The sequence below is a fragment of the Schistocerca nitens genome, chromosome 11, assembly GCF_023898315.1.
Source record: "Schistocerca nitens isolate TAMUIC-IGC-003100 chromosome 11, iqSchNite1.1, whole genome shotgun sequence".
NCBI classification, from domain to species: Eukaryota; Metazoa; Arthropoda; class Insecta; order Orthoptera; family Acrididae; genus Schistocerca; species Schistocerca nitens.
Window position 1 is genome coordinate 30,164,013 of NC_064624.1, and position 25,028 is coordinate 30,189,040.

General features: G+C 39.8%; 1 protein-coding gene across 10 annotated transcripts in view; it reads left to right on the forward strand.

Annotated features, from left to right (window-relative positions):
• Positions 1 to 252: 252 nt before the first annotated feature.
• LOC126213128 (zinc finger protein 492-like) overlaps positions 253 to 25,028 on the forward strand; it is an 84,335-nt gene continuing 59,559 nt past the window's right edge. For 4 of the 10 annotated variants that reach the window (XM_049940735.1, XM_049940739.1, XM_049940744.1 and 1 more), the window contains exons 1-5: positions 253 to 366; positions 2,463 to 2,544; positions 5,408 to 5,470; positions 14,357 to 14,449; positions 16,319 to 16,411. In XM_049940735.1, coding sequence (XP_049796692.1) covers positions 338 to 366; positions 2,463 to 2,544; positions 5,408 to 5,470; positions 14,357 to 14,449; positions 16,319 to 16,411 — 360 coding nt within the window. In that variant the 5' untranslated portion in view covers positions 253 to 337. The remainder of the gene's footprint in view (positions 367 to 2,462; positions 2,545 to 5,407; positions 5,471 to 14,356; positions 14,450 to 16,318; positions 16,412 to 25,028) is intronic. The other 6 variants (XM_049940736.1, XM_049940741.1, XM_049940742.1 and 3 more) reach the window with 6 other exon arrangements.

Sequence of the window (25,028 nt, forward strand, 5' to 3'; positions counted from 1 at the left end):
TGATAAGCTGCAGCTCTATCAACAGTTACAAGTGTTTCTTCACAAATGTACGTAACTTGCCCCTGGTTCATGATTTTTATCCCTACTTGCGCTTATGTTAGAATCATTTTTAGAAACATCGTTGTCTTCCAATATTACACAAACTCTGGTACGCAAAAAGAAAAAAAAATCAAATATTTCGTCAATCACGTAGGAAAGGGATGCATAACAAACATGCTGCCGACGCATCTTTTTCGCCGCTTGGAGCGCTAGTGTCGCTCCAGCTGTCAAACGGTAACAACTTTAACAGCTGTGAGTGTCGCGACTGTTAATGTTAGACTGTGTGTCATACTAACAAATGTACACCGTGGAGATAGATAAGCAGAGGTAACAGTAAACTTGTTGTTTCATTCGATCACATTTTTATTATTCTTGTAACTGCATGGATAACACGAAGCATTTTACATGTTTTTTGTTACGATGCTCTGGCAATAGTTTCAATATTGCATTAATTTAATGGCTTTTGCGGCACATTTGAAATTTACTTTGTTGTGTATACAAACGGCCATGATTAAATTATCGTTGCTGGATCTGTTTATGGTCTGGGCTTGCGTGCGAATTTGGTGTGTACTTGTTTTAGGTTATGTTTTTCAAAACAAACAGCTTGTTTTCCATGAGCTTGTAATTTTTCTCAACAGTCAGAGATCAATAATTTTTCCACCAGTATTTTGGAGCGCGCTAAGTACTCTACGTATACTGTTCATCAATTACGAAAAGTTCATGTGCCGTTTGTAGCCTGTGAAGTACATGTTTTTTTGTCCCATCCGATAAAATCTCTACATGTATACTCTGTAACTTTGCAAGAGACGATTTGTATTTTCGACGTTTTTTCAATAGTTTCTACATATTGTGATCTCCAGTGAAAGTGCTAGTAATTTATAATTGCTGTGCGCTAGTCATTTATAATTTTTGAGGGAAGGACGACCGAAGACAGCGAAGTGCTCACTTTCACTATTTAGTTATCTTAATCAGTATCACTGTTGTTATGTAATATTTGTTGTGAAGGAACGACGAGGAATAAGAATAGCGTTTGCTATGATGTAATGCGATGCTTCTCCCGATTATAGCGTGAGTAACTTTACAGTATTCGTCAGTTCTTTAGTGCACATAGTTACTACCTCTTTTCAGGAATTGGGTACCGGTATCTGCAGATAAAAGATGATGTTGGATGTATTAATTTGTTGTGGCTATTTAGAATCATTTTAGTATCCTATTATTTGATCTGCTGCATAGACCTGGAAATCTTACATCAACAACAGTTTGTGTTAACATGCGTATATGAATGTGGTTTAGTATAAGGGTAATGCTGCTGTGTTGCAAATAGATGTAGAAAGAAATTAGCTGGTGTGGAAAAAGCTACTATGTAAGTGCAATTCTCACTGACAAAGAACATTACACATCATCAGACTGTAGCAGAACATTCACCATGGGTCTGCAGCTAAGAGGGTGAAGAGCCAGTAAATATGTATAGCAATAGAAAGTTAACCAATATTAAAAATAGACGACATTTAAAAAAATTTTCGACAGTTCGTATAAGATACAGTATGTGTGATTTTCTTTAGTGGATAGATAAAAAAAAAACAGCATGACAATATTTGCTCTACTGTGGGTATTCATTAATGCCTTGTACAAGGAAAGCCTTAAAGGAGCAACTGTGTCAAAAACACACATTAAACAAATGACAATGATGGTTTGTAGGCTGCTGAACACCTCTTATAGTTAGGTTTTAATTTTGTACACATCAAGATGATACTGAGTAACTGAAGACAAACTGCAGACTAATGTCTGAGTTTAGGGATTAAGTACTGAAAGTGCCACATACATGATTGAGGCCCGCAAATTCCATTTTACATTGATGAGAACAGGATTATAACACATTTGGATAATCATTTGCGTTAGGGTATTCCCAAACTAAATCCCAAAGATGGAAGGCTTTATTTCAACTTATCTTTCTTCAAATTTAAATTGTGGTTGATGTAAGTTACTTATTTTCTGTAGAAAATATCCTTTCCATTCATTAGTTGCTTTGATTGCTCATAATGCTGTACGCCTAGTTAGAGTTCCTCTGGGAAAAAGCAAGACACCACTCAAATAATGCTCACAGTAGTAGAATATACCTTAAACCAATGACAGACACAAACAGTATCAGTCAGTCTAGCATTTTTTTCTGTGGGATGGATTTTGCAAAACATGACTTTCTATCATTTTGAGGTTATATGTTATGACACTTCATTATGAGAGAATTGTAAATCAGTTCTTGACATTAGACTCTTTTCTTCACCTAATTTTAATTTATTTATAGTTTAGTGGTTCATCTGCTGCACCCAGTAATGGACTGAAAATACTGCCTTTCAGCTGTATCTCACATTAACAATGGAAATTGAATGTGACTTTTATTATCTGGTTCCTTGTCTTTCCTACAGCCTGACTGCAGTAATGGACCACGAAAAAACTATTTGGATAAAAGAGGAAACAAGTGAGATATCAAGTTCACCAGGTTCCTTTGTAAGTAGTTTCTTAGTATTTTTTTACTGTTGTTTCATTAATTTCAGTGTGCAGTATGTTGTGTGAATAAACAGAATTCATGTCATTTTGCTGAAAGTATGAGGAATTAAGTGCAATAAAATCTTACACTCAACATTTACAGCACTATGCATAGATTATAATGTGTGTTAAAATTCGCAAATGATGCAGGGGAGGGTTTGAATTTAATTTTTGTAAATTTAGACAAATTTGTAATGCACTGCTTATTGGCAGTTATAATATATTTATATAAAATTGAACTATTATGATAAATATAGTCATTGGCTGGATGTCATTTCCAATGAGCACAATATTTCAGCAAGTGACCACATTGCCATCACCCGGTGCACTAACTTACTGTGCACTTACTAGTGATCAGTATGAGCTATAAGTGTAATTTTTAAAAAGTGTATCATAGGTTACATAGATGGCACCTTGGATCTTGTGTTTGTATGTTCCTGTTGTAGACTGTGGTTGTCTGTTTTGTTTATTGGGTCGACAGAAGCGTCCGATCCCACGCATCGGCTTTGACCCGTGACGTAAGGGTGTTGTCGTGTGTGACGTCATGACGGTGTGGAGTTTGGTTTGAGTGTGGCTGTCTCCAGTTCTGTTTTATCTTATTTTATTTACTTTTCTGATCTGTTCGTTCGATCTCGTGAGATTTTTTTTTTTTTTAATTTAAAAACACTTATTACTTATTTTAATTATGTGTTTCCTCCAATTTCTGTTTTAGTTTATTACATTTATCTTTCTGATCTGTTCGTTCTATCCCGTGAGATTTAAAAAAAAAAAAAGACAAAAATCACTAATCAGTTACTGAAGCATCTTTATCTTCTATGGGTTGCAGGGGTTACGACCCCTGGGGAGGTGGGTGGGTATTCATGCATGGCTGTCTTCACTTACACGTTGTAGCTATGCAGGGCATCTAAATTTGTTTATATTTAGTTTGCCCCCCACCCAAAACACCCCATTTCCAGCGCTTGTCCCGTTAGTGTCATTAGGCTTCTTGTGGAAAGTGTGTGTGTTTGTTTTTGTTTCCGCCATATTTGTGACGTCATGGGTCAAAGCAGACGGGCGGGATCGGACACTTCCGTATTTCCTTGTTTATGTCACTACTTGAGTGGTGTCATAGATTGTCTTTTTGCTATACCTGTATAGGGCTAGTGGAGATGATGATCACTTGAGGAAAGCAATGAATTTGCATTGAGTGCTATACTATACCTGTTGTGGTTATAGAGTTGCAGCATAGCCTAAGGCCTAGGTTAAGTAGGGAGGTGAAAGTCTAATTGTGGGTTGGGAAACCCAATGAAGTTTTTATAACAATCTTTTTCCATAGCTACATTTGTGCCATTTATGAAAACCCTTGCTTTCCTACCGTAGTCCAGTATTTTCAGGTTTTCAATAAATCTGAAGGTGTTAATCACACTCAAACTCCTGATAGTTATTCAGTTTTAATTTTTCTGATATTTGCAAATGGTTAGTGAAGTTATCTGTTGATAATTTCTTAAGGGTTGTATTTCTGCGGTGTTAATGACATAATCAGTCTACCAGTGCTCAGTCAAATTCTCATAGTTACCTTGAAAGAAGTTTGAAGAGAAATTTACTGTGAACACTGGTTTAAGAAGTTAGTTTCATATAATATTTTTTTTGCATTAGCACTTGTCTCTGAATATGTAAACCAAGTGTCAATAAGACTCATGGCAGGAAATTGTGATTTGTGTCTTTAGTTCACATTAATTAATTTTTAGAACACAGTGTACATGCATCCTGATATATTCCAGTGTGTATATTTGTGATGGGAGCAAAGTTGTGGCAAAACTAAGAGGTTGTACATTCAGTATTGATGTGGTTTTTTTTCTTTCTTCATGATAAATGATATTTGTTAAATTGCAAGGATGCTACAGAAATATTAAGGAATTTTTGTTGTAACTAATGTAACTCAAAGTTTGACCCAAACTTTTTGTTGCACTGTAAAATATTTGTTGCTTCCTTTGCCTCCCTCATCTTGAATGTTTCTGCAGAATTGGTAATGATACAAATGCAAGAACATGCTCCATAGATTGGATTTGCAAAAATTGTGTTGGCAGATTATGTGTATTTGTTGACAGCATAGCAGACAGTCTGCATTGAGTGAAGCTAGACTTCACATTTATTGTAAGCCTGGCTTAAGAACAACAGTACAGAGATGTGTGTTGTCCAGCTTTCAACCTTTTCACCTTGATTATATTTCACTTCTCTTCATTATATTTAACCTCTCTTCATTGATGTGAAAACTCGAGGATTATCTTGCACATTTTTATTCTTTAAATGGTATTGTGTCTGCTGTAGGTAGTGAATCATGAGCAAGTTGAATAATTTGTGATGCAATAAAACCTACAATTTCTGTGATGATGATCTTTTGCCACTCCTATTTGGAGTAACTACAGAAACAAATATACACATGACATTTATCTTTTACACTACTTACATTGTATAAGAGTGTTTTTCAATAACTCAGTGCTGTATGAAAAAGCTGTTGGTATTTCATCACTCAGTAAGAATTTATTTTTAGAGTAGTTCTGTAGTGAGTAATATCTAGAAAATAATGTTGTCATTCACATAATTTTATTTTCTCTCTAATTGAAATAAAACAAATCAGTTTTGCATCAACCAGAATTACTGTTGCACGAAAGAACATACACTGAGAACTCGCAATAAAATGATAGTTGTTGCTAAATTATGTAGTGTTAATTATTCACGAAAAGTACTTTAATTGTGGCATAGAAGTCATGAAAGTTGCTAACAGTGTGTGGAGATCATGACTTTTTAAATATACTCATTTTGCTTTGTGTTACTCTCACCACAGGTCCAGGTATACCCCTGTAGTGTGAAAATAAAGGAAGAACCACAGGAGACTGGGAATCAAGAGGTAATTCTAGAATTTTTGTGATGGAATGGAATTAATCACTGATTTGTTATTTCACAGTTGTGGGGAATGTAAATGAAGAGGTAAGCAATATAACTGAGCATTATTGTCAAGGTTTGTTCAGATATGCTAGTAATTATGACTGACTCACAATATCATAATTTGCCCACTATTGTCAAATATGGCACAAAAGCCTAAATATAGTATTTTTTAGGCATTGCTCTATATAGGTTGAAGTATTGTCTTTGTACAGGAACAATAGTTTTAATATCTACATTAGTAGAATTATTGTCTTGTACAAGGACATGGTAAAAAGTAATGCCTCCACATTTTTTATGCAGAAACTGTTAAAGCTTTTCAAATAAAACAAGCTTTGTTAATATTTTATGTCTTTATTCCTCATGTTGACGTATTTATTTCTCAACGTAGTCACACACACAATAAACACATTTCTCTTGCTGAGAGACCAGTTCATTGATACTGACACTGACTTTGTTGACAGAGCCACAACCTCACCTCTGCTTTCACTGCTTCAGTCACTATCTAATGGAAGTCCTCGAAGGTATTCTTTAGATCTGGAAACAGATGAAAATTGGAGGCGGCCAAGTCAGGAGTATATGGAGGATAATTGATGACAGTGAACCCAAGCTGTCGGATTGTTGCAGACATTGCAACCCTCATGTCTTGTCTGGCATTGTCATGCTGAAGGACAGGGTGGTGCATGTATGGGCAGACTCTTTGAATTTGAAACTTGATCACAGTACGCTGCTCCTCACGCACCAACTTAGTTAAGCTACACATGTTCATGTTACATGCTACAATCCAGAGCCCTCTAGCAGCAGATGGTTCCAATTTGGGTCAGCAGAGTGAAAAAACCTGTGCACATTACTCAGTCGAGTAATATATGTGACATGTAGTGTCTCGACCGATACTGCAAACAGAATTAAAAAGTGGGAGGCATTACTTTTTAACACACTGTTGTATATACAAACAAAAATAAGAACTACGCATCATTGTGTTGATGTCTAAATAAAATGATGCATGATAGTTGCTGCAATGCCCTGGACCTGAACAGTGATTTCCTATGTATTTGACCAGTTGCCTTGATGAGTAAACTATCCACAGATACTTCTTTGACTGAATCAGTTGTCATTCTCATGGGAGGTTTGATTAGTGGGCAGCGCAAGAATGAGACTTCATCATATACTGTGAAAATGATAACAAAGTACGATTCAAGATATGAATGCTTTTGCTTGAAAATACTCCATTATGTCCAGAAACCCAAAGTGAATCTTGACCCTTCTCAACACTCTTATCATTCACATCACCATCTGAATTAACATGATGCTATATAATACCCACTTTTACAACAATGTGGCAGTTTTCATATTTTACATCTAAGTATTATCTACCATTAAAATTACAGCGCCATTGTAGGCTTCTTTTCTTTGTCCCCTCTTCTACATTTTAATAAACCCTTGCAGTGTCATGTACTTCAATTTGTTTCATTATCCTTGTTATCAAGGTATTTACTTAAATTGCGGAGCAATTCTGTTTGCCTTCATTAAATTTACTTTATTCTTTTTTCATTTCTGTGTTTTCCTTCATTAAATATTTTTACTCTTTTTTTTCATTTCTACATTTATCATTTCCTCCATTAGGAAAACCTAAAGAAAGATGGACAGATGGAGCAAACTCCATCCTCCAGAATATGAGTTCTTAACAACTGCAATGCCTCATTCAGTTGGTCCCTGAAGCCAATGTTGTTTGGATCATACACAGTTTACAGTATAGTGCATTTAAAAACAGTTGCAACTTTTGATGTTTGGCTCACTGTGTGCCATTGCCTAGGTAGCACCAATGGTTAGCTGTTTGGCTGGTAAAGCGCCCATGGTGCCACACCATGGGTAAACAGTACCATGTGGTGTCACGCATCAGAGTCACCTACATTTATTTCCTCTCATTGTAAATTGATACTTTCTGGCAGTGAAGTGTTTTACAGCTGTCAGGTATTGTAAACAAGTGTTCCGTGCTGCCATTGCATTAATAATAACATTGCAGCATGTCTGAACATGAGATTCACAGTAAAAGTGATCACCCAAGGACTCGTCCACCAGCTGTGAAGTGTTCTGCTGCAAAATTTTCCTCCAAATTCGACAGTAGTAATGGACAATGCACAATACCATTCAGTTGGGATGGGTAAAGTCCCAGCAATACAGCAGAGGAAAGCAGCTGTTTTTCTCAGGATACAAAGAAATATTCGAGTGGATAAAGTTGAACCCATCTTGTGTAAGGTAGACTTAATGGAACTTTCAGTACCGTACTAGCCAGAAACTCCATGCTAACAGGTCAGTGAACTGGCTAATGTTTGGGCATTGTTTAATCAGGCTTTCTCCATATTATGCTCATTTAAATCCGGCTGGGAATATATGGTCGTAGGTGAAAAGTAATGTGGCCAATAAACAACAAGAAATTTATACTCGGTGATGTTGAAATGTTGACAAGAGAAGTCACTGCAAATGTTATATCGAACTGGTCTCACGTTATCGGGCATATCAAGAATGTAGTTGAGGAGAGCTGGATTCGTGGACCGTGACGAGTTTTGAGAAATATGGTACTTCTCTTGTTGCTGTGTTAACATCTGCTTCTTTTGCCTAAACACAGTATAGTTTACAGATACACATCTCACTAACATTGTAAGGCAATTGAAATGGTAACAGAATCCTAAAACGGTGTGTTATAAACCAAGCAACTGAGGGTGAGACATATCAGTAGTTACAAGAAAGCCAGTTCTCAGTATAAAAGTAAATGTGCAGCTTCTTCACTTATGTCAGTATATATGGCAATTTCAGATATTAACCATATGGTGAAATACTCTCCTCTTTGCATGCTATCATTTCCCAAGCTTGTTTTAATATCTCAGACCATTTATGACTGACTTGATTTAATTCTTTTGGCCCCTATGGCCCCATCCAGGAGAACTCGCCATCTGTCTCTGTATTTGGCCATTTGCCTCAATTTTGCCCAGGTTTTGCCGACTCTTTTTGCTTCCCCTTCCATTGTCCTCTTCCATGTGCCCTTAGGTCTTCCTCTCTTCCTTGTTCCCTGGGGATTCCATTCCAATGCTTTTTTCTCGATGGTTCCATCTCAAGGTGTGCCCCAACCAACACCACTTTCTCGCATCTGGTCTTCTATAGGTATTCGGTTTGTTATTCGCCAGAGCTCCTCATTACATATTTTTTCTGGCCACCAGATATTCATGATGTGTCAGAGACATCTATTTATTAACCTTATCCATTTTCCTGCTTTCACTGGCATACACAAGGACAGCCTTCTCATTTGTATTAAAAATACGGATTTTTGTTTTGTACATGATATTTCTGTTTTTCTGTATTGGATACAATTGTATGTATTTGCCTTTTTAATGTGGTTTTTCATGTCATCTCCAGCTCCACCATATTCCATCACTATACAATCAAGATACAGGAATGAGTTGACAGTCTCCACCCACTGCTCCTCTATTAACAGTGGCACCTCCGATGTTCCCTGAATTTACTCTCATTTCCTTTGTTTTGCCTGTATTTATCTTGAGGCCAGCAGTCTCTGCTTCTTCTTTCAGCAAGTTTAATGTAGCTTGCATATCCGTCAGCTAGGCTAGTGAAACTATGTTGTCTGCAAAATCCAAATTCTCTAGACATTCATGGATCTCCCACTGGATTTCTCGTCTCCTGCCTGCTGTGACTCTTCACATAACTGAGTCTAGAACAAGTAGAAAAAGTGTTGGTGATAAAATGCAACCCTGCTGGACTCCAGTTATTACTTTCATGGGCTCTGTCACATTTCCCTTGTGGAGTATGCAATGTTTGTAACCATCATATAGATCTTTTATGATGTTTAAGATCTTCTGTGGTATCCCATACTTCTGCAACACCTGCCAGAGCACTTTGTGTTTCATGGAATCGAAGGCCTTTTGAAAATCAAGGAATGCCAGGTACATGGTTGCTTGGAATATTTCGCTTTGCTTTAAAATTATCCTAAGAGTGTTAATAAGATCAATACAACTGTGTTGTGCCCTAAAACTGGCCTGTTCTTTACGCAGTCACTTTTCAAGAGACTCTTTAATTCTGTTTAAAATAATTCTGGTGATGATGTTACTGGCACTGACAACAATGTAATACCATGCCAGTTGCTACAGTCTGACGAATTTCCCTTTCTTGGGAGCTTTATGACCAAACCATTTTTCCACTCCTTTGGAGATTTCTCTTCAAACCAAATATGCTTCATCAAGGGATAGAGCATCTTAACAGTACGTTCAATATCAGCTTTTAAGAGCTCTGATGCTATGTTGTCTAGACCTGGAGCCTTTGTATTCTTTGTGGTTTTCAAAGCAACCCTAATTTTGTCCATTTTGGGACAGTGCAAATTTATATCTTGATCTTCTTAGACTTACTCTGGAACATCTCTTACCTGTTCATCTTGGTTGTCTTCAAAATTTAACAGTTCCTTGAAGTGCTCCTCCCATCTCTGTAGCTGTGCCTGTTGAGTGGTAGGCATCACCCCATCCTTGTTCTTAACTGGTCCTTCATGTCTGAAGTTCTTCATAGACAACCATTTGGTTGTATTGTAGAACCCTTTAATATTTCCTTGTTTTGCTGCCTCTTCTACTAATTTTGGTTGCTCATCTTTCCATTTCCTTTTGTCTCTCTGTGTATTCTTTATGCGCTTCGCTCTTTTGCACTCTTGTCAGACAAAGATTTAACTTAAGTTTTAGTTCTTTCCAGTGGCTGATCTCATCTGATGTAGCATTGGAGGTCCATTCCTTCCATTGATGTGCCTTACATCCTATGATTTTTTCTATCACATCTACATAACTGTCTTTGATTTTTTCCCCAACATGTTTCAATTCCCTCTTCCATAAAGTTTTCTTCAGAGAGGATCTGGAATCTGTTTTGTAGTTCAAGGGCAAATGATTCTTTGATCTGTTGGTCTTTTAGCCTTGCTAGATCTGCTTTCTTGCTCCTGTGACTGAGCTTGGTTCTGTTTGCCTCTTTTTTCAGTCTGAATTCTGCCAAAACTAGGTGGTGGTCACTTCCAACGTCCGCTCCTCTTCTGTTTCTGACATCTAACGGAGAGTATTGGAACTTGCAGCTTATGACTATGTGGTCTATTTGATTTTCGGTAACATGGTCTGGAGAGGCTTACGTTTTCTTATGGCAGTTACGATGTGGAAACACTGTGCCTCCAATGACTAGGTCATGTTCAGTGCATGTGTCTATCAGCAGTTCACCATTTACATTCCTTATCCCAGCACCGTACACACCCATGATATGTTAAAGCTCTTCATTTTCTGAACCAGCTTTTGTGTTCAAGTCACCCATTAAAATTTTTAGGCCCCTAGAATTTGTTTGTCTAAGGACTCCATTAAGCTCTGTATAAAATGCATCTTTTAATTCTCCTTTAGCTATTTTATTAGGTGTCTAGCATTGAATTACAGTGACATATCACACATTTGTTTTAAAGCATGCGGTTATTATCCGTTCTGAGACTGGTTTCCACTCCAGTAAGCTCTTCTTGCTGCTTTTAGACAGTAAGAGCCCTACACCATTCCTACACATCACGTCCTCACCTGTCTGACCCGCGTACAGCAGCAGTCCACCAATTTTTGTTTGTAATTCCCCAGATTCTGGCCACCTTATTTCACTTAGTCCCAATATATCTAGTCGGTAGTTCTCCATCTGGTTTTCAACCTCTCTTAACCTCCCTGCCTCTCTCAACATCCTTACATTCCAAAAACCAATACGGGTTTTCCTTTTCAGCCAAAGGTCATATCCTTAAGATCCATTCGGCTGTTTCTCCTGTTAGTTTCTGTGATGCATGTTTTTTGGCGGTGTGGGTTACCAGCCCACAGCACCTGAGTGTCCAGGTGGGGCTGCCACCTCATGGCCTGGACACCTGCCAAGGTTTTATTTCAGGACATTACCCCCTAGATAGTTTGTCTTCAGCACAACTAAAGAATGCTGTCCATCCCTTTGCAGTAAGGCCTATGTGCATCAATGTTGTCATGGTTTCCAAGGATCTTTTGTTGTCCACATTAGGGGGCTGTGCCTGCTGCCACACAATCACAGGGAGGAAAAGGAAAGGAAGCGAGAGTATAGGATGGGCCATGATAGAATAGAGCAGGACACTAGGCGGGACATTGTGAGACACACTTCATCTGGATCCTCTATGGAGATCTGTCCAGCTTGGGAGGCCCTGCTTGTAGTTACACTATTGCTGGTATAGCCCTCCACTTCATTGGATCACACAAACCCCCTCGCCCACATGGATGGTGTTTCATTAACGTAGTGTCTCCTGAGGGGGAGACCATTTATGAGATATGAGGGATTTATGAATATTTCATTCTGGCTTTTTTACTGGCATGTGCGTTGGTGATGGAGACCTTTACTAACATTCCATTTACTTGACATTGGAGATAAATAGCAATTTCTCAGAGGTTTAAAGAATAATTCAATATGTTATCTAAATTTCATATGCAGCATAATATGACCTAACACAAATCAAATGCAAATTCATAGTACCCCTATGTTTGTTTGCAAACTTTAAGAATTTCTTGCAGTAATTTAGCTTATACTGAAATATCACAATAACTATGACCTTTCTTGAAATGATTGGGAATTAATCATAAAGTTGACAAATGAAGCTATAAGATGTGTGAGAAAGATTACAGATCAACCAGACGTGCAGCTGACAGGTTATGTGCCAAGCAGGCCTGACATTACCTTTGCCTGCTGATATCATCCATGCTAGCAACTATGCGCCCCTCCACTCGCTCCATACTGAATTGTCAAAAGTCACAACTAATTTTAAATGCACTATAAACAACTTCTTCTTTTGTGCATTGAGTATTAGGCCTTCACTCTTCCTTGGCCTTCCCCAGCTTCGTCAACCTACTGGGCTATAATCTCTGATATTGTAATATTGTCTGCCACTGTTCATTGTGTCAAGATATTGATTCAGTTTTCCTCTTTGTCATCAATTTTGTTTTGTGTGTTAAACATTTAAATTCTGTCATAATGTCTTCTCTCATACAGCCATTTGTGGGTGTAAAGAATCCCATTGCACTGCCTGGATCTTACTGCCTTGTCATTTGTAAATGACTAATGATTCGCCTCCACAGGGTAATGTGGGGATGGTCATCATTTTCTAAAACTTACTTCGTGTTATTTTCTCTGTCTTTTTTCTAAAGTACCTGTTTGCTTTTACATGTAGTTTCCAAATTTTGTTACTTTCTTACCTGTATCTTTGTCATGTTAGTATGTGATATCACATTTCAGATAGTTAAAATAGCTGACCTGTTGTACTGCTATATTGCTCAGCACTGTTTTTAGATTTAAAGAGGTCCCATCCTATAAAAATCATACTTTACTTTTGTTCTCACCTTGGTAATGGCTAAGGAACCAACCCTGACAGAGAACTGGCAGGTCTGAAGCCCATAAGCTGACAGCTACAAACTGCATGGCACTTGTGATGTGATCAGAACATTTTCACACAGCAAGTGTTCCATGCAAGGCTTGAAATTCTGCCAGTTATATTATACAGGATGTATACACTCTGGGAAAACTGGGAAATCCTGGAATTTTTTCATCTGGGGAAACCTAGGAATTTTTTAGGACTATGGAAATATTTCATTGTTTTAGTTCTCAGTTAAATTTTTGTAATTAAGACTGGTAAGAACTGATGCTCTAACAAAGGATTTTACAGCATCCTGCTGCAGCAGAATAATACTGTAGCAATAAAACATAAACAAGAGGATAAAACCAAAATAAAACATTGCAAAGGAAATGTGCCATTTACAACAACAACAACAACAACAACACAAACACAGTGTACACACAAGTGTCTGCCAACAGCAAAATGCGTCAAAGCTTCAGGATGAAGACTGTGCAACATAATAACAAACAGCTTCCAATCAGTGTGACTGTTAGGTTCGAGTGAGTGGTTGCGAGTGGGCTCATGCACATGCTCAGTTTATTCATGTAGGAGCAGTACCTTTTCCTGCTTCTAGCTACTTGAAAAGTTTTTCTGGCACACCGAAGCTGCCAGGGTGATTTTGCTGTTTCTTCTTCATTTACAGCTCTCACATTAAATGGAAACAAAATGAATTTCTTTGGCCAGGAGCTATGAAATGAATTACAATGCATTCACATAATTATGGAAGTCTAAAATATCATATTGATTTTAGTTTTCTCATTTTATTTTATTTCAGCATTTTGGCAGTCAAACATTAATCACCTTGCAGAACAGTGAAGCTGTTTATGTTGGTTTGCTAAAGAAATTTTGGCTTTTATTGATCCTTTCCACAGAGGCAGTCAATTTATTTGAAACTAAATGTTTCATTCCGCACTGTTGGCTACTTTCAGCTGTTCACTGAAATTAAAGAGCATGTTTTCGTCTTCTTGACAAAGTAAACTGCTAACAGGAGCCAAAGTCTAGACCATAGCAAAAGTTGTCTTAAGCATATATAAACAGTCCAGGGAGCAATCCAAATCATGAAGTGTAATGCATGCAAGTTAAGAAACCTAGAACCTTTGCCTGCCTTCTACAGGCAAGTGCTCTACTGATAGTGCACCTGCCTGTGAAAGGGAAAGGTTTTACTTTTGAGTAAGAGTCCTGCACACAGTGTTAATCTGCCAGGGAGTTTAAAATCAATGCACACTCTGCTGCAGAATGAAAATTTATTCTATTTGGATGATTACTGCTTTTTTAGCAATGTAATTTTCTATGTGAGGTGTGGTTAAAGACAAACCTTTCCATCTCTCTTAATAGTCATACAGTTGTTACAGAGTTTTATGTGCAAGCTTTAAATGGGTAATTATTCTCCTTTTCCAGTTACTTCAAGATCCATTAAAAATTGAGGCTCCATTTTACAACACAAAGGAAGATCCAGGACTGAAATTGAATGTGAGTCTCTCTGAACATAGTGTAAGTTTTCAAATCAGTGTTATTTTATGCTTGAGGTACAGCAAGACAATCATGGAATGTAATGGCTGCATGTTGTTGTGGTCTTCAGTCCTGAGACTGGTTTGATGCAGCTCTCCATGCTACTCTATCCTGTGCAAGCTTCTTCATCTCCCAGTACCTACTGCAACCTACATCCTTCTGAATCTGCTTAGTGTATTCATCTCTTGGTCTCCCCTTACGATTTTTACCCTCTACGATGCCCTCCAATACTAAATTGGTGATCCCTTGATGCCTCAGAACATGTCCTACCAACCGATCCCTTGTTCTGGTCAAGTTGTGCCACAAACTTCTCTTCTCCCCAATCCTATTCAATACTTCCTCATTAGTTATGTGATCTACCCATCTAATCTTCAGCATATGGCTGCATATAGTTAAAAAATCATAGATGGAGAGCCATTCTAACCTACAATATCAGTAATTTTTAGTATTTTTGTAGAGTTACCATGACTCTCATTACCCTTGTGTGTTACATGTTATCGGTGGTGGTGGTGGTGGTGGTATGTCAAAAGACTGCTTTGAACCCAGCTCTCCAAGCTACTCTATCCTGTGTAACCCTGTTCATTATAGAACAACTGATGCAACCTACATCCATCTGAATCCTGAATCCTTTTTACTGTATTTATCTCTGGGTCTCCCTTTACAATTTTTAGCCCACCTCCTCCCCTCCATCCCCTGCCTACACTTCCCTCCAGTACTAAATTGGTAATCCCTTGATGTCTCAGAATGCATCCTATCAACCAATCCCTTTTTTAGTCAAGTTGTCCCTTAAATTTCTTTTCTCCCCAATACGAGTCAGTACATCTTCATTAGTTCTGTGATCTACTAATCTGATCTTCATTCTTCTGTTGTACCACATTTCAAAAGCTCATATTCTCTTCTTGTCTAAACAGTTTATCTTCCCTCTTTCACTTCCATACATGGCTACGCTCCAGAGAAATACCTCCAGAAAAGACTTTCTAACACTTGAGTGTGTGTTCAATGTTAACAAATATTTCTTCTTGAGAAACGCTTTTCTTGGCATTCTCAGTTATTTTGCTACCAAAGTAGCAAAACTCATCTACTACTTTAAGTATATCGTTTCCTAATCTAACTCCTCCTAACCTTTGACCAGTACAGCACAGCATCATTTGGATATACACGGATAAGGCAAACATTATAGCTACTGCCCACCATGAGAGTGAATGCGCAGTGCTGTGTACGCAGGGCTGTTGGGGTATGATTATACTAAAGGAAACATTTGCCTTGGGTACCATTGAACCTCTAGTAGTAACCAAATACATTATGATTACTGTGAATTGTGTGAGCATGGTTCCCTTGATGCTTTGTTTTTCCTAATGGCAATCACATATTTCCAGCTGGGTAATTGTCAATTTCACCAGGCCAGAATCATGCCACAGTGATTTGAAGAGTATTACAGTGAATGCACATTCATGACTTGCCCATCAAATCCAACTGATGTGCATCTGTGGAGCACATGCCAATCTGAACCCACAAACCAACAGCCAGTAATTCAAGGGATTTGCATGAGCTAAATTCTAGCAAATCTAGTGCCATATACCTGCAGAAACCTACCAAGAAATTGTCAAATCTCTGCTATCCAGAAATGCTGCTGTAGTGTGTTGCAGATATGGATCAACACACTACAAAACAGACGGTTTGATGAGTCTGCTCAACAGTGTATGATACTAAAATGTCTGATCAGAAAATTAGCTTTATTAAATTACTCTTTGAATAAGAGATGAGTCACTGAAAAGTATGAAGATCTTCATAATGAAATATTGAGAGCTATGTTGTATATACATAATGAGAGGTTTTGTTTTCTTTTGCCAGTATCTGGAAGACCCATTTATAGCCTCGGGGTCCACTGATCATATTAAGGAGGATTCAGTACTAAATTTAGGAGCAGAAGAAATTGAGACTTTTGTAAGTATTCACATTTTACAGATGGATTGCATATGAAATAAAAATATGTCATTTGGTAACTGTGGAATACAAAGAATGCATTACAGTGAAATTAGCATCGTTTATACCCTTTAGAAGTTTTGCAGTACTGTATTATTCCACTTCAGTTATTGTCAGTAATTTGCTGACTGTTATGAGTAGAATTTCAGCAGAGCTGTAACAATATATGTAATCATATTTTCACTGTCACAGGTTGATATCAGTTACAGTAAGATCATGATAATTCAGCACTCTATAATCCAGCAGACCCAATAGTCCAACATGCGTAAGGTATTTTGCCATGGCGTGACACCTTTTCAGCAACAATTGTCTGCCTAACTGTGTGATTATAGTCTTGCCAAGATAAGCCAGTTGCATTACTGGCTTTGTCAGTATCAGTGATTCTTCATTCACTAAACCTAAGTTTACAGTACTTATGTTTGCATCAGTGCTGTGGTATTTTAATTATTTAATGAAGTCATTGTGCTGTGTTAATATTCAGCTACTTGTATGACTGTCAGTTAGACTACATCACAGTAAAATGTTTGTATGTACAGTGAAAAATTTCCAAACAGAGCAAAAGTGCACCTAAAGCTGCAAAACAGAAACGTGATGTTGACAAGCCACAAAAAAATTGGTCATCATAAGCAGACTGGAAAAAAGTGAGAACCAAAACAGTATTATGAGTGAACTATGGTCTAAAATGATTGAAGAAACAGAGATGGAAAGCAATTTAAATGACGAGTAGTTTACAGTTGATCGCTCTGAAATTGTACAAATGATAAATTCTGTGTCTACCAATGAAGTGAGTGCTTTTTCAGGTGAAATTAAAATGGATTGACATAGGTAGAAATTCAGTTACCGAAGGAGAGTGGATGATTTGATATTATAAAAGTGTTTTGAAGTCACAGGAGGCACCAGAAGTTGACAGTGATTATGGCAAAATGTCTGCAGCTAACATCTCTGGGATTGACAATATGGAAGCCTTAGACACTTTAGTGAGATTCACTAATTGAAGACGATAATATGATGGCTCTGAAGTTGTGAATCTGAACATCAAGCAAAATAATTGTTGTCAGAAAAGGGCTCAATCCAAGAAACAATTTGGAATTTTTGTAATGTTCAGGGTGCTCGGAAGATAATTTCAGCTAAACCATCAGTGGTAGACACCAGTCTGGCATATTCCATGCCTGTGAGGCTGTCAGATATCTGTACTGTGTCTATGACAGTGATTACAACTAAACTGCACCACATTATTGACTATAATCTTTATTAATTAGCTTCTTCTTGATATCCTCAAATCAGTGGTCCTTATTGTATTTTGTAACTAGCATACAAAACTTTATGTATGCACAGTATATCAAACTTCTCGAAAACTTTGAGCCTTAAACTGTTGTGTTAGAGCAATGTACTATTCGACTTTTAATTCAATTTTATATGTATTGGAAAGGAGTTCTTTTTCTGATAAAGGCTGAGGCCAAAAGCTTAAATGTAAATCTCTTTTAATTTTGCCTGTTGGCAACGTAAAATGTTATCTTTACATTAGTAGCAATCTATCTTTTTCTAGAGTTTTGATATTCCTATCAGAAGTTTCACATCGTTTGAAGAAGACTATGCATTTCAGTATCTTCGATTAATGTGTTGTAAGCAAATTCATTGGGCTCTTACCTTGTGAGTGAGTCTCTGTATTTGTGAGTTTGTGGTAAAAGATTTACACAGAGGGAAAATTATTAAATGTGCTAATATGTACACAGACTAGTCACAGTGAACTGGGGAAATAGTGATTATCATATAAATTTTGAATTATACAGTTTAGCCTCATGTCACACACATGGTATCATTAACAGGTCTAAGCTATAATCAGATGAACAGTGCAAAACAGAAATACAGAGGCAGTAAACTACTATATTGTGTTTAAAAGAAGTTGCAACTTTTGGAAATTTGGTGAAGAAAGAGTGCAGGGAAGCATAGTTTCCAAGGGGTAGCAACAACACAATGCCCATCTTAGGTTATGACCTATAGTCAGCTGCCAAGCAAACGTTCTTTGGCCATAAAGAAATAAAATACTAAATGAAGCAGTTACATCAATGAATTTTTCATATGTACTCACATTTACAGTGTAAGTTAAGTGATGCCAAAGGAAGAATCATCGCTTTCTCCCTCAGAACTGAAACTGGCACTGGAGCTGACTGAACTGACTCTCTGTTCCATCTGGTCCTTCATAAATCCATGTCTCTTCAATTACCTTCTTTGAATGGCTGGCAACTCAGTATCATTCCTGTGGGGTAAAGTTTGCAATGGCTCTTTTTTTCTGCATTTCAACCTCAATGAGCCCAAGCTTCTTGGTGTCTCCTGCCACAGTACCTCTCACCTGGGCCCATATATACTCAGCTGGATTCAAATGAGCATGATATGGAAGAAGCCTTGATTGCATTATGCTCTTTAGTGTTAACTGGTTTGTTGACTTTGTATTGTGGAGGTTTTGGCTTCTACAGTGCAAGATCCGTTAACTATGATTTATTCATGCCAAGTTCAACTTTATCTGATAGAATGTTTCTTTGTACATAGAGCAAAATATTCAATTTTCGCCTCCTCGTTGTTAGAGCGTGATCCACCACAGCAGAGTGGTATGGCATATTGTCCATTATTATTATTATCAAATTCAGATGAACATTTCACAGCAGAACATCTGAAAACGTACAACACTATACTGCATCGCGTATTATATTAACATACAATGTGTATTACCAAATATGTTATTATGATGCAGTAAATGTTACCCTCTGGGAGGATTTCAGTAAAACTGACCTTGAATTACCTAATGGGTTTGTCTTATTGAACCTGAATTCAGTGCTACAGAAGAAACCAGAAAGCTAAAGATTGAAATTTGGAAATTTTTTTAAGAAACCAAGTTTGCTTAAATGAAATAAAAATGGTCACCAGCCTAATTAGGCATACTAATGTTGTACATTACTTTTATATAATCTGTATAGAGTTGTGATAAAGGAAAGCTACTATTACTTTTCCCAATGAAGTGCAATGAACTCTACTATAATCAGACAAGTGGTACAGTGATGCTAGCAGTTATAAATAGTATATGCAAGTTCTCATAGAAACAGTTAACAGCTTATTTCTTCTCAATAGTAATTACTTCATTATGTACGAATTATGTGATCACCAAAAGTTATGAAAGTCAAAATTAAACCAGAAATGGACGTGGACTTAGTCCTATTTCAACATTTACTTTCCAAATAGTACAAATATAATTAAGTCACTTGCAATAGGATTTTTCACTCATTAAGAAGTAATATTGTTTCTACTTTTATGGATAAGGGCAATTACAGTAACTTTACCTTCAATAAACAAAATTGTTGGTGGGGGCTCTCAAACTGTTCCCCCTCCCGGGGCCTAGCCACTCTTTGGCAGGTTCATAGTTGGCTACCACAGAGCCCCAGCCTTTGGCAGCCCTTTTTACCTTCTGTGCTACATGTCTATCCTCTTGCTATTCTTTTTCCTCTCCCTTGGGGAACATGTCTGGGGTATTATAGGGAATGTTCTGCATTCTGTTGCTGACCTGCAAACAGTCTCGACTTTCTTTGTGGCTCCTTTTTCCTTTCTTTGTTTCCTTTCCTTGTTTCCTTTCACCTCCCGTTCCTCTGCTTCGGTGTTTGAGGATTCTCTCTTTTCTTCTTCTTCTACTTCTACCTCTACTTCTTCTTCTTCTTCTTCTTCTTCTTCTTCTTCTTCTTCTTCTTCTTCCCTGTGCGCTCCTGAAGGCTAGACCACATGTCTAACATGTAAAAGGTGACTGGGTAACACGTAATTCCCAGCCCCGGGTTGACAGGTAGGGTTCACACGTACCCCCTGATACAAGCCAGGCCCAGGGAGGGGTGACTGACTGAGCGGTAACCTTCTCAGATTGCCCGTTGGTCCCTCTGTCATGTGTTCGGGAGGTGTGACCTGAGGTGTGAACAATCACCTAAGGCGGGTGCGGCCCCTTGTGTAGGAGCCCCCCAGTAGGAGCGCGCCATTGGAGATGCTGCAATCATGGGGGATTTCCTCGTGATGAGTCACTCATCCTCTTCATCGACGTCAACAAAACGAAAATGTTATTAGGGTTCTGATTTGAAGACCCTTCCCACTGCACAGCGGTTCCTTGTTGTATCACATGCTGAAGATGGTCAGTCCTTCACCACAGTTAATCTGTTTATTATTTAGGAAGGTGTTGATGCCATTGCTGGCCCTTTGTAATCCTGCTCTCATTTACGGAATGGCACTTTGCTTTTGGAGACGGCTTCTGATGCTCAAGCACAACTACTTCTTGCTGCCTTACTTCACCACGGCTACCCTGTTCATGTCACGGCACATAGAACTTTGATTTCCTCCTGTGGTGTAGTTTACACCGGGCCTCTTGACGGTCTGACCAAGGCTGAAATACAATCTTACCTCTCTGATCAGGGCGTCATTGTCGTTCATCATGTCATGAAAAAGGTCGATGCTTCTTTGGAGCCCACCCACACTCTTTTCCTCACCTATTATAGAGTGGTGCTGCCATCCAAGATTAAAGCCAGCTGAAATCATCACAGTCCAGCCATACATTCTGAATCCGATGCGCTGTTATCAGTGTCATTGGTTCAATCACACTAGAACATCTTTTCGACACCCAGCCATATGTGTAACCTGTGGCAGGGATGCACATAAGAGTGAATGTCTACCTCTTCCTCCCTGCTGTATCAACTGCAATGGTGGCCATGCCGCCTCCTCCCTGGATTGTTCTGTGTATCTCGACGAGCAGGCTGTTCAAGAGATTCAGGTAAAGGAAAAAGTGCCTTACCCAGTAGCTTGCTGGCTAGCCACAAGCTCTGTGTTCACCTGTCAGGCACTTATAGTTCAGTTCTTGTTACCCCTCCCTCCATGAAGGACATGGTTACACAGATATGCAACCTCAAATTTGGCTCTGAGGTTGTGAAGTTGCCCAGCATCACTGACCCCAGTCCTGCTGTGCAACAAACTATCAGACTCTTGCCTCATGAGGTGAAGCTACCCACTACACAACTGGCAGGCAGGAAGGCCAGAAGGAGTACTCGCGGGAAGACTTCGTCCATCCCTCCAGCCAACTAACACCCAAGTCTTCCTTTAAGCAGAAGGGCTCAAAGAAGTCCGCTAAAGACAAACGGTCTGCCCCTTCACCGACTCGAAGATCCTGATTGACGTGGTCACTTAGCCCGGCTGGCCTTTGTCTCGCCGGTGCACACCACCATTTGTTTTTTGGCATTGGACTCCACCAACCACCCGCCCAAGCACTCCGATGCTTGTGTACACCCCTTGGAGCAGGATCCTCCTGCTTCTGAGCCCTGTAGTAGCGACTCTCCACCGGCTGTCCCTCCGCAGACATTCTCTTCCTCCTCATGACTGCCCTCCTATGGAACATTCATGGCCTGCGGTCCCACAGAGGATTTATGTCTGCTTCTAGCATCACAGCAACCCCTTTTACTTTCTGGTGACTTCAATGCATATCATCCCCTCTGGGGTTCTCCCAAGGTCTGCCAGAGAGGAGCCCTCTTGGCTGACATTCCTAACCAATTCTACCTCTTCTGCCTTAACACTGGTGCACCCACTTTCCTTTCTGACTCCTTGCACCCCTATTCCCATTTGGAACTATCCTTGTGCACTGCCTAGAGTGCCCCTCATCTTGAGTGGTCCATTCTTTCTGACACCTACTGGAGAGACCACTTCCCGTGTGCTCTCCGTCTGCTGACTCCTACCCCATCCACGTGCATACCTAAATGGCGGCTTACTAAGGCTGACTGGCAGTTTTACTCCTCCCTGGCGACCTTCGCAGAACAAGATTTCCTCAGTTGTGATGACCAGGTGGACTACTTCACAAACGTTATCCTTACTTCTGCAGAATGTTCCATTCCTCGCACTTCATCTTCACCACATCGTGTCCCAGTCTTCTGGTGTACTGAGGCATGCCGTGACGCAATTCAAGCATAGAGATGTGCTCTCCGTGTTTTTAACCACCGACCTATGCTGGAAAACTGCATTCATTATAAACACATGCGTGTGAAGTGTTGTCGAGTTCTTTGGTATAGCGAAAGAGCTAGTTGAATTTCGTTCACTAGTTCTTTTACCAGTTCCACACCTTCCTCTGTTGTGTGGGCAAACCTTTGATGGCTCTCTGGAACCAAGATCCATTTCCCCATTTCCGGCCTGACAGTGGGTGCTGATGTCATCGTGGATCCTGTTGCTATCTCCAACACCTTGGGCCGCCATTTTGCATAAGTTTCAAGCTCTTTCCACTATCACCCTGCCTTTATCCATAGGAAACAAGTGGAGGTGCTTCATGTGGTACCCTTCTCTTCTCCAAATAGTGAGTGCTACAATGCCACCTTCACTATGAGGGAGCTAGATCCTCCATTCCAAGGCCAGATGCTATCCACATTCAGATGTTGCAGCACTGCTCTCTTGCGGCAAGCACTTTGTGCTTAACACATACAACTGCATCTGGGCTGAGGGCACATTTCCTGGATGGTAGCATGAAGCCACAGTCATACCCATACCTAGGCCCAGTAAGGACAAAAACCTTTCTTCCAGCTACCACCCCATCTCTCTTACCAGCTGCATTTGCAAAGTGATGTATGATTCGTGCCCGGCTGGTGTAGGGGCTCAAACTCACCATTTACTCACAAATGCACAGTGTGGATTTAGAGCGCAGCATTTTGCAGTTGACCATCTTGTTACTTTGTCCACCCATGTCATGAATGGTTTTCTGCAGAAATCCCAGACTGTGGCAGTGTTCTTCGATTTACAGAAGGCCGACGAGAGCTGCTGGAGAACTGTTATCCTCCGTACTCTTTACACGTGGGGCTTCCGTCGATGCCTACCCTGTTTTCTTTGAGCATTTTTACAAGACCAAGTTTTCAAGGTGCGTGTGGGTTGTGCTTTGTCAGATACCATTCAGGAAAATGGTGTGCCTCAGGGTTCCATCCTGAGCGTCATCCTCTTTGCTATCGTCATTACCCCTATCGTGGCCTGTCTCCCACTGGGTGTCTCCGGCTCCCTTTTTGTCTATGATTGTACCATCTATCGCAGTTCTCCATGGACCTGTCTCACTGAGTGGCGTGTTCAGCAAGGTCTTGATTGTCTTTACTCCTGGAACATCAACAGTGGCTTTCGCTTTCCTAATCACAAAACCGTCTGTTTTTGAATTTCTGGTGGTGCAAGTGGTTTTCCCCACCATCTCTACATCTTGGACCTGTTGCCCTTCTGTTTGTTGACACTACGAAATTCCTGGGTCTCATGATCGATAGGAAACACTCTTGGTCCTCCCATGTCTCTTACCTGGCAGCCCGCTGTACACAGTCCCTCAGTGTCCTCCGTGTCCTCAATGGTACTTCCTGCGGTGCCGATCAAACCACCCTCCTGCATTTGTACTGGTCCCTTGTCCATTCGAAACACAACTATGGGTGCTTTGTTTATGCATCTGCTCACCAATCCCTTTTACGCCATCTCAACACTATCCACCATCATGACATCCATTTGGCCACAGATGCATTTTACACCAGCCCAGTTGATAGTCCGTATACTGAACTACCACTATCCTACTGCTGTGACTTTCTCCTCAGCAGGTATGCATGCCATTTGTCTGCCATGTGTGGCCATCCTCCCCATGCCTCCTTCTTTGATGGCTCCTTAGACCATTAGTATGGGGCTTGTCCCTCTTCCCTGTTACCTCCTAGCATCTGCTTTTGCCACTTGTTACAGTGGCTTAACTTCATGCTACCTTCAGTTTTCCCCGTGGGTGTGAACCCTTCACCACCTTGGGTTCGTGAAGCGGCCCATGTTAACCTTGGCCTTAATTCACTTCCTAAGGACACTATTCTAGCCTCACTTTATCGCCTCTGTCAAGACCATCGCATGGAACTTAGCAATAGTACCTTTGTATATAGTGATGGCACATGGACTGACCGTAGGGTCAGGTGTGCATTCGTTATTGGCACCCGTGTCTTTTGATATCTGCTTCCAGCCCACTCCTCAGTATTTACAGCCAAGCTTTTTACCATGTATCAGGCTGTGGAGTACATCCGGTGACACAGCCTTCCCGATTGTATCCTCTGTTCAGACTCACTCAGCACCCTCCAAAGTCTCTGTGCACTGTACACCGCTCATCCCTTAGTGCAGCAGGTCGAGTAAATCTGTCATTTGCTCATTCTTTGTGGAGCCAATGTCATGTTTCTGTGGGTCCCTGATCATGTCGTTCTGCCAGGAAACGATGCCGCTGATGCTGCTGCCAAGGCTGCAGTCTTCTTACCTCAGCCCGTGAGCACCTCTATTCCCTCTGATGATCTCTGCATTGCTGTCTGTCAGGTGGTGTTGTCCCTTTGGCATCGCCAATGGTCCTCCCTTCATGGGAATAAGCTTTGGCTTTTTAAGCCTCTTCCGATGCCTTGGACGAGTCATTTTCTTAGATTGTCCATAATGTTCATCAAACCACTCATGAACAATTGTGGTCTGGTGACCAGGCTACGGTTTTCTAGTCACCTAGGGTCCAACCAATTTGCTCACAAGCCCAGGGAGCCACTGCAGGCAATGTCAT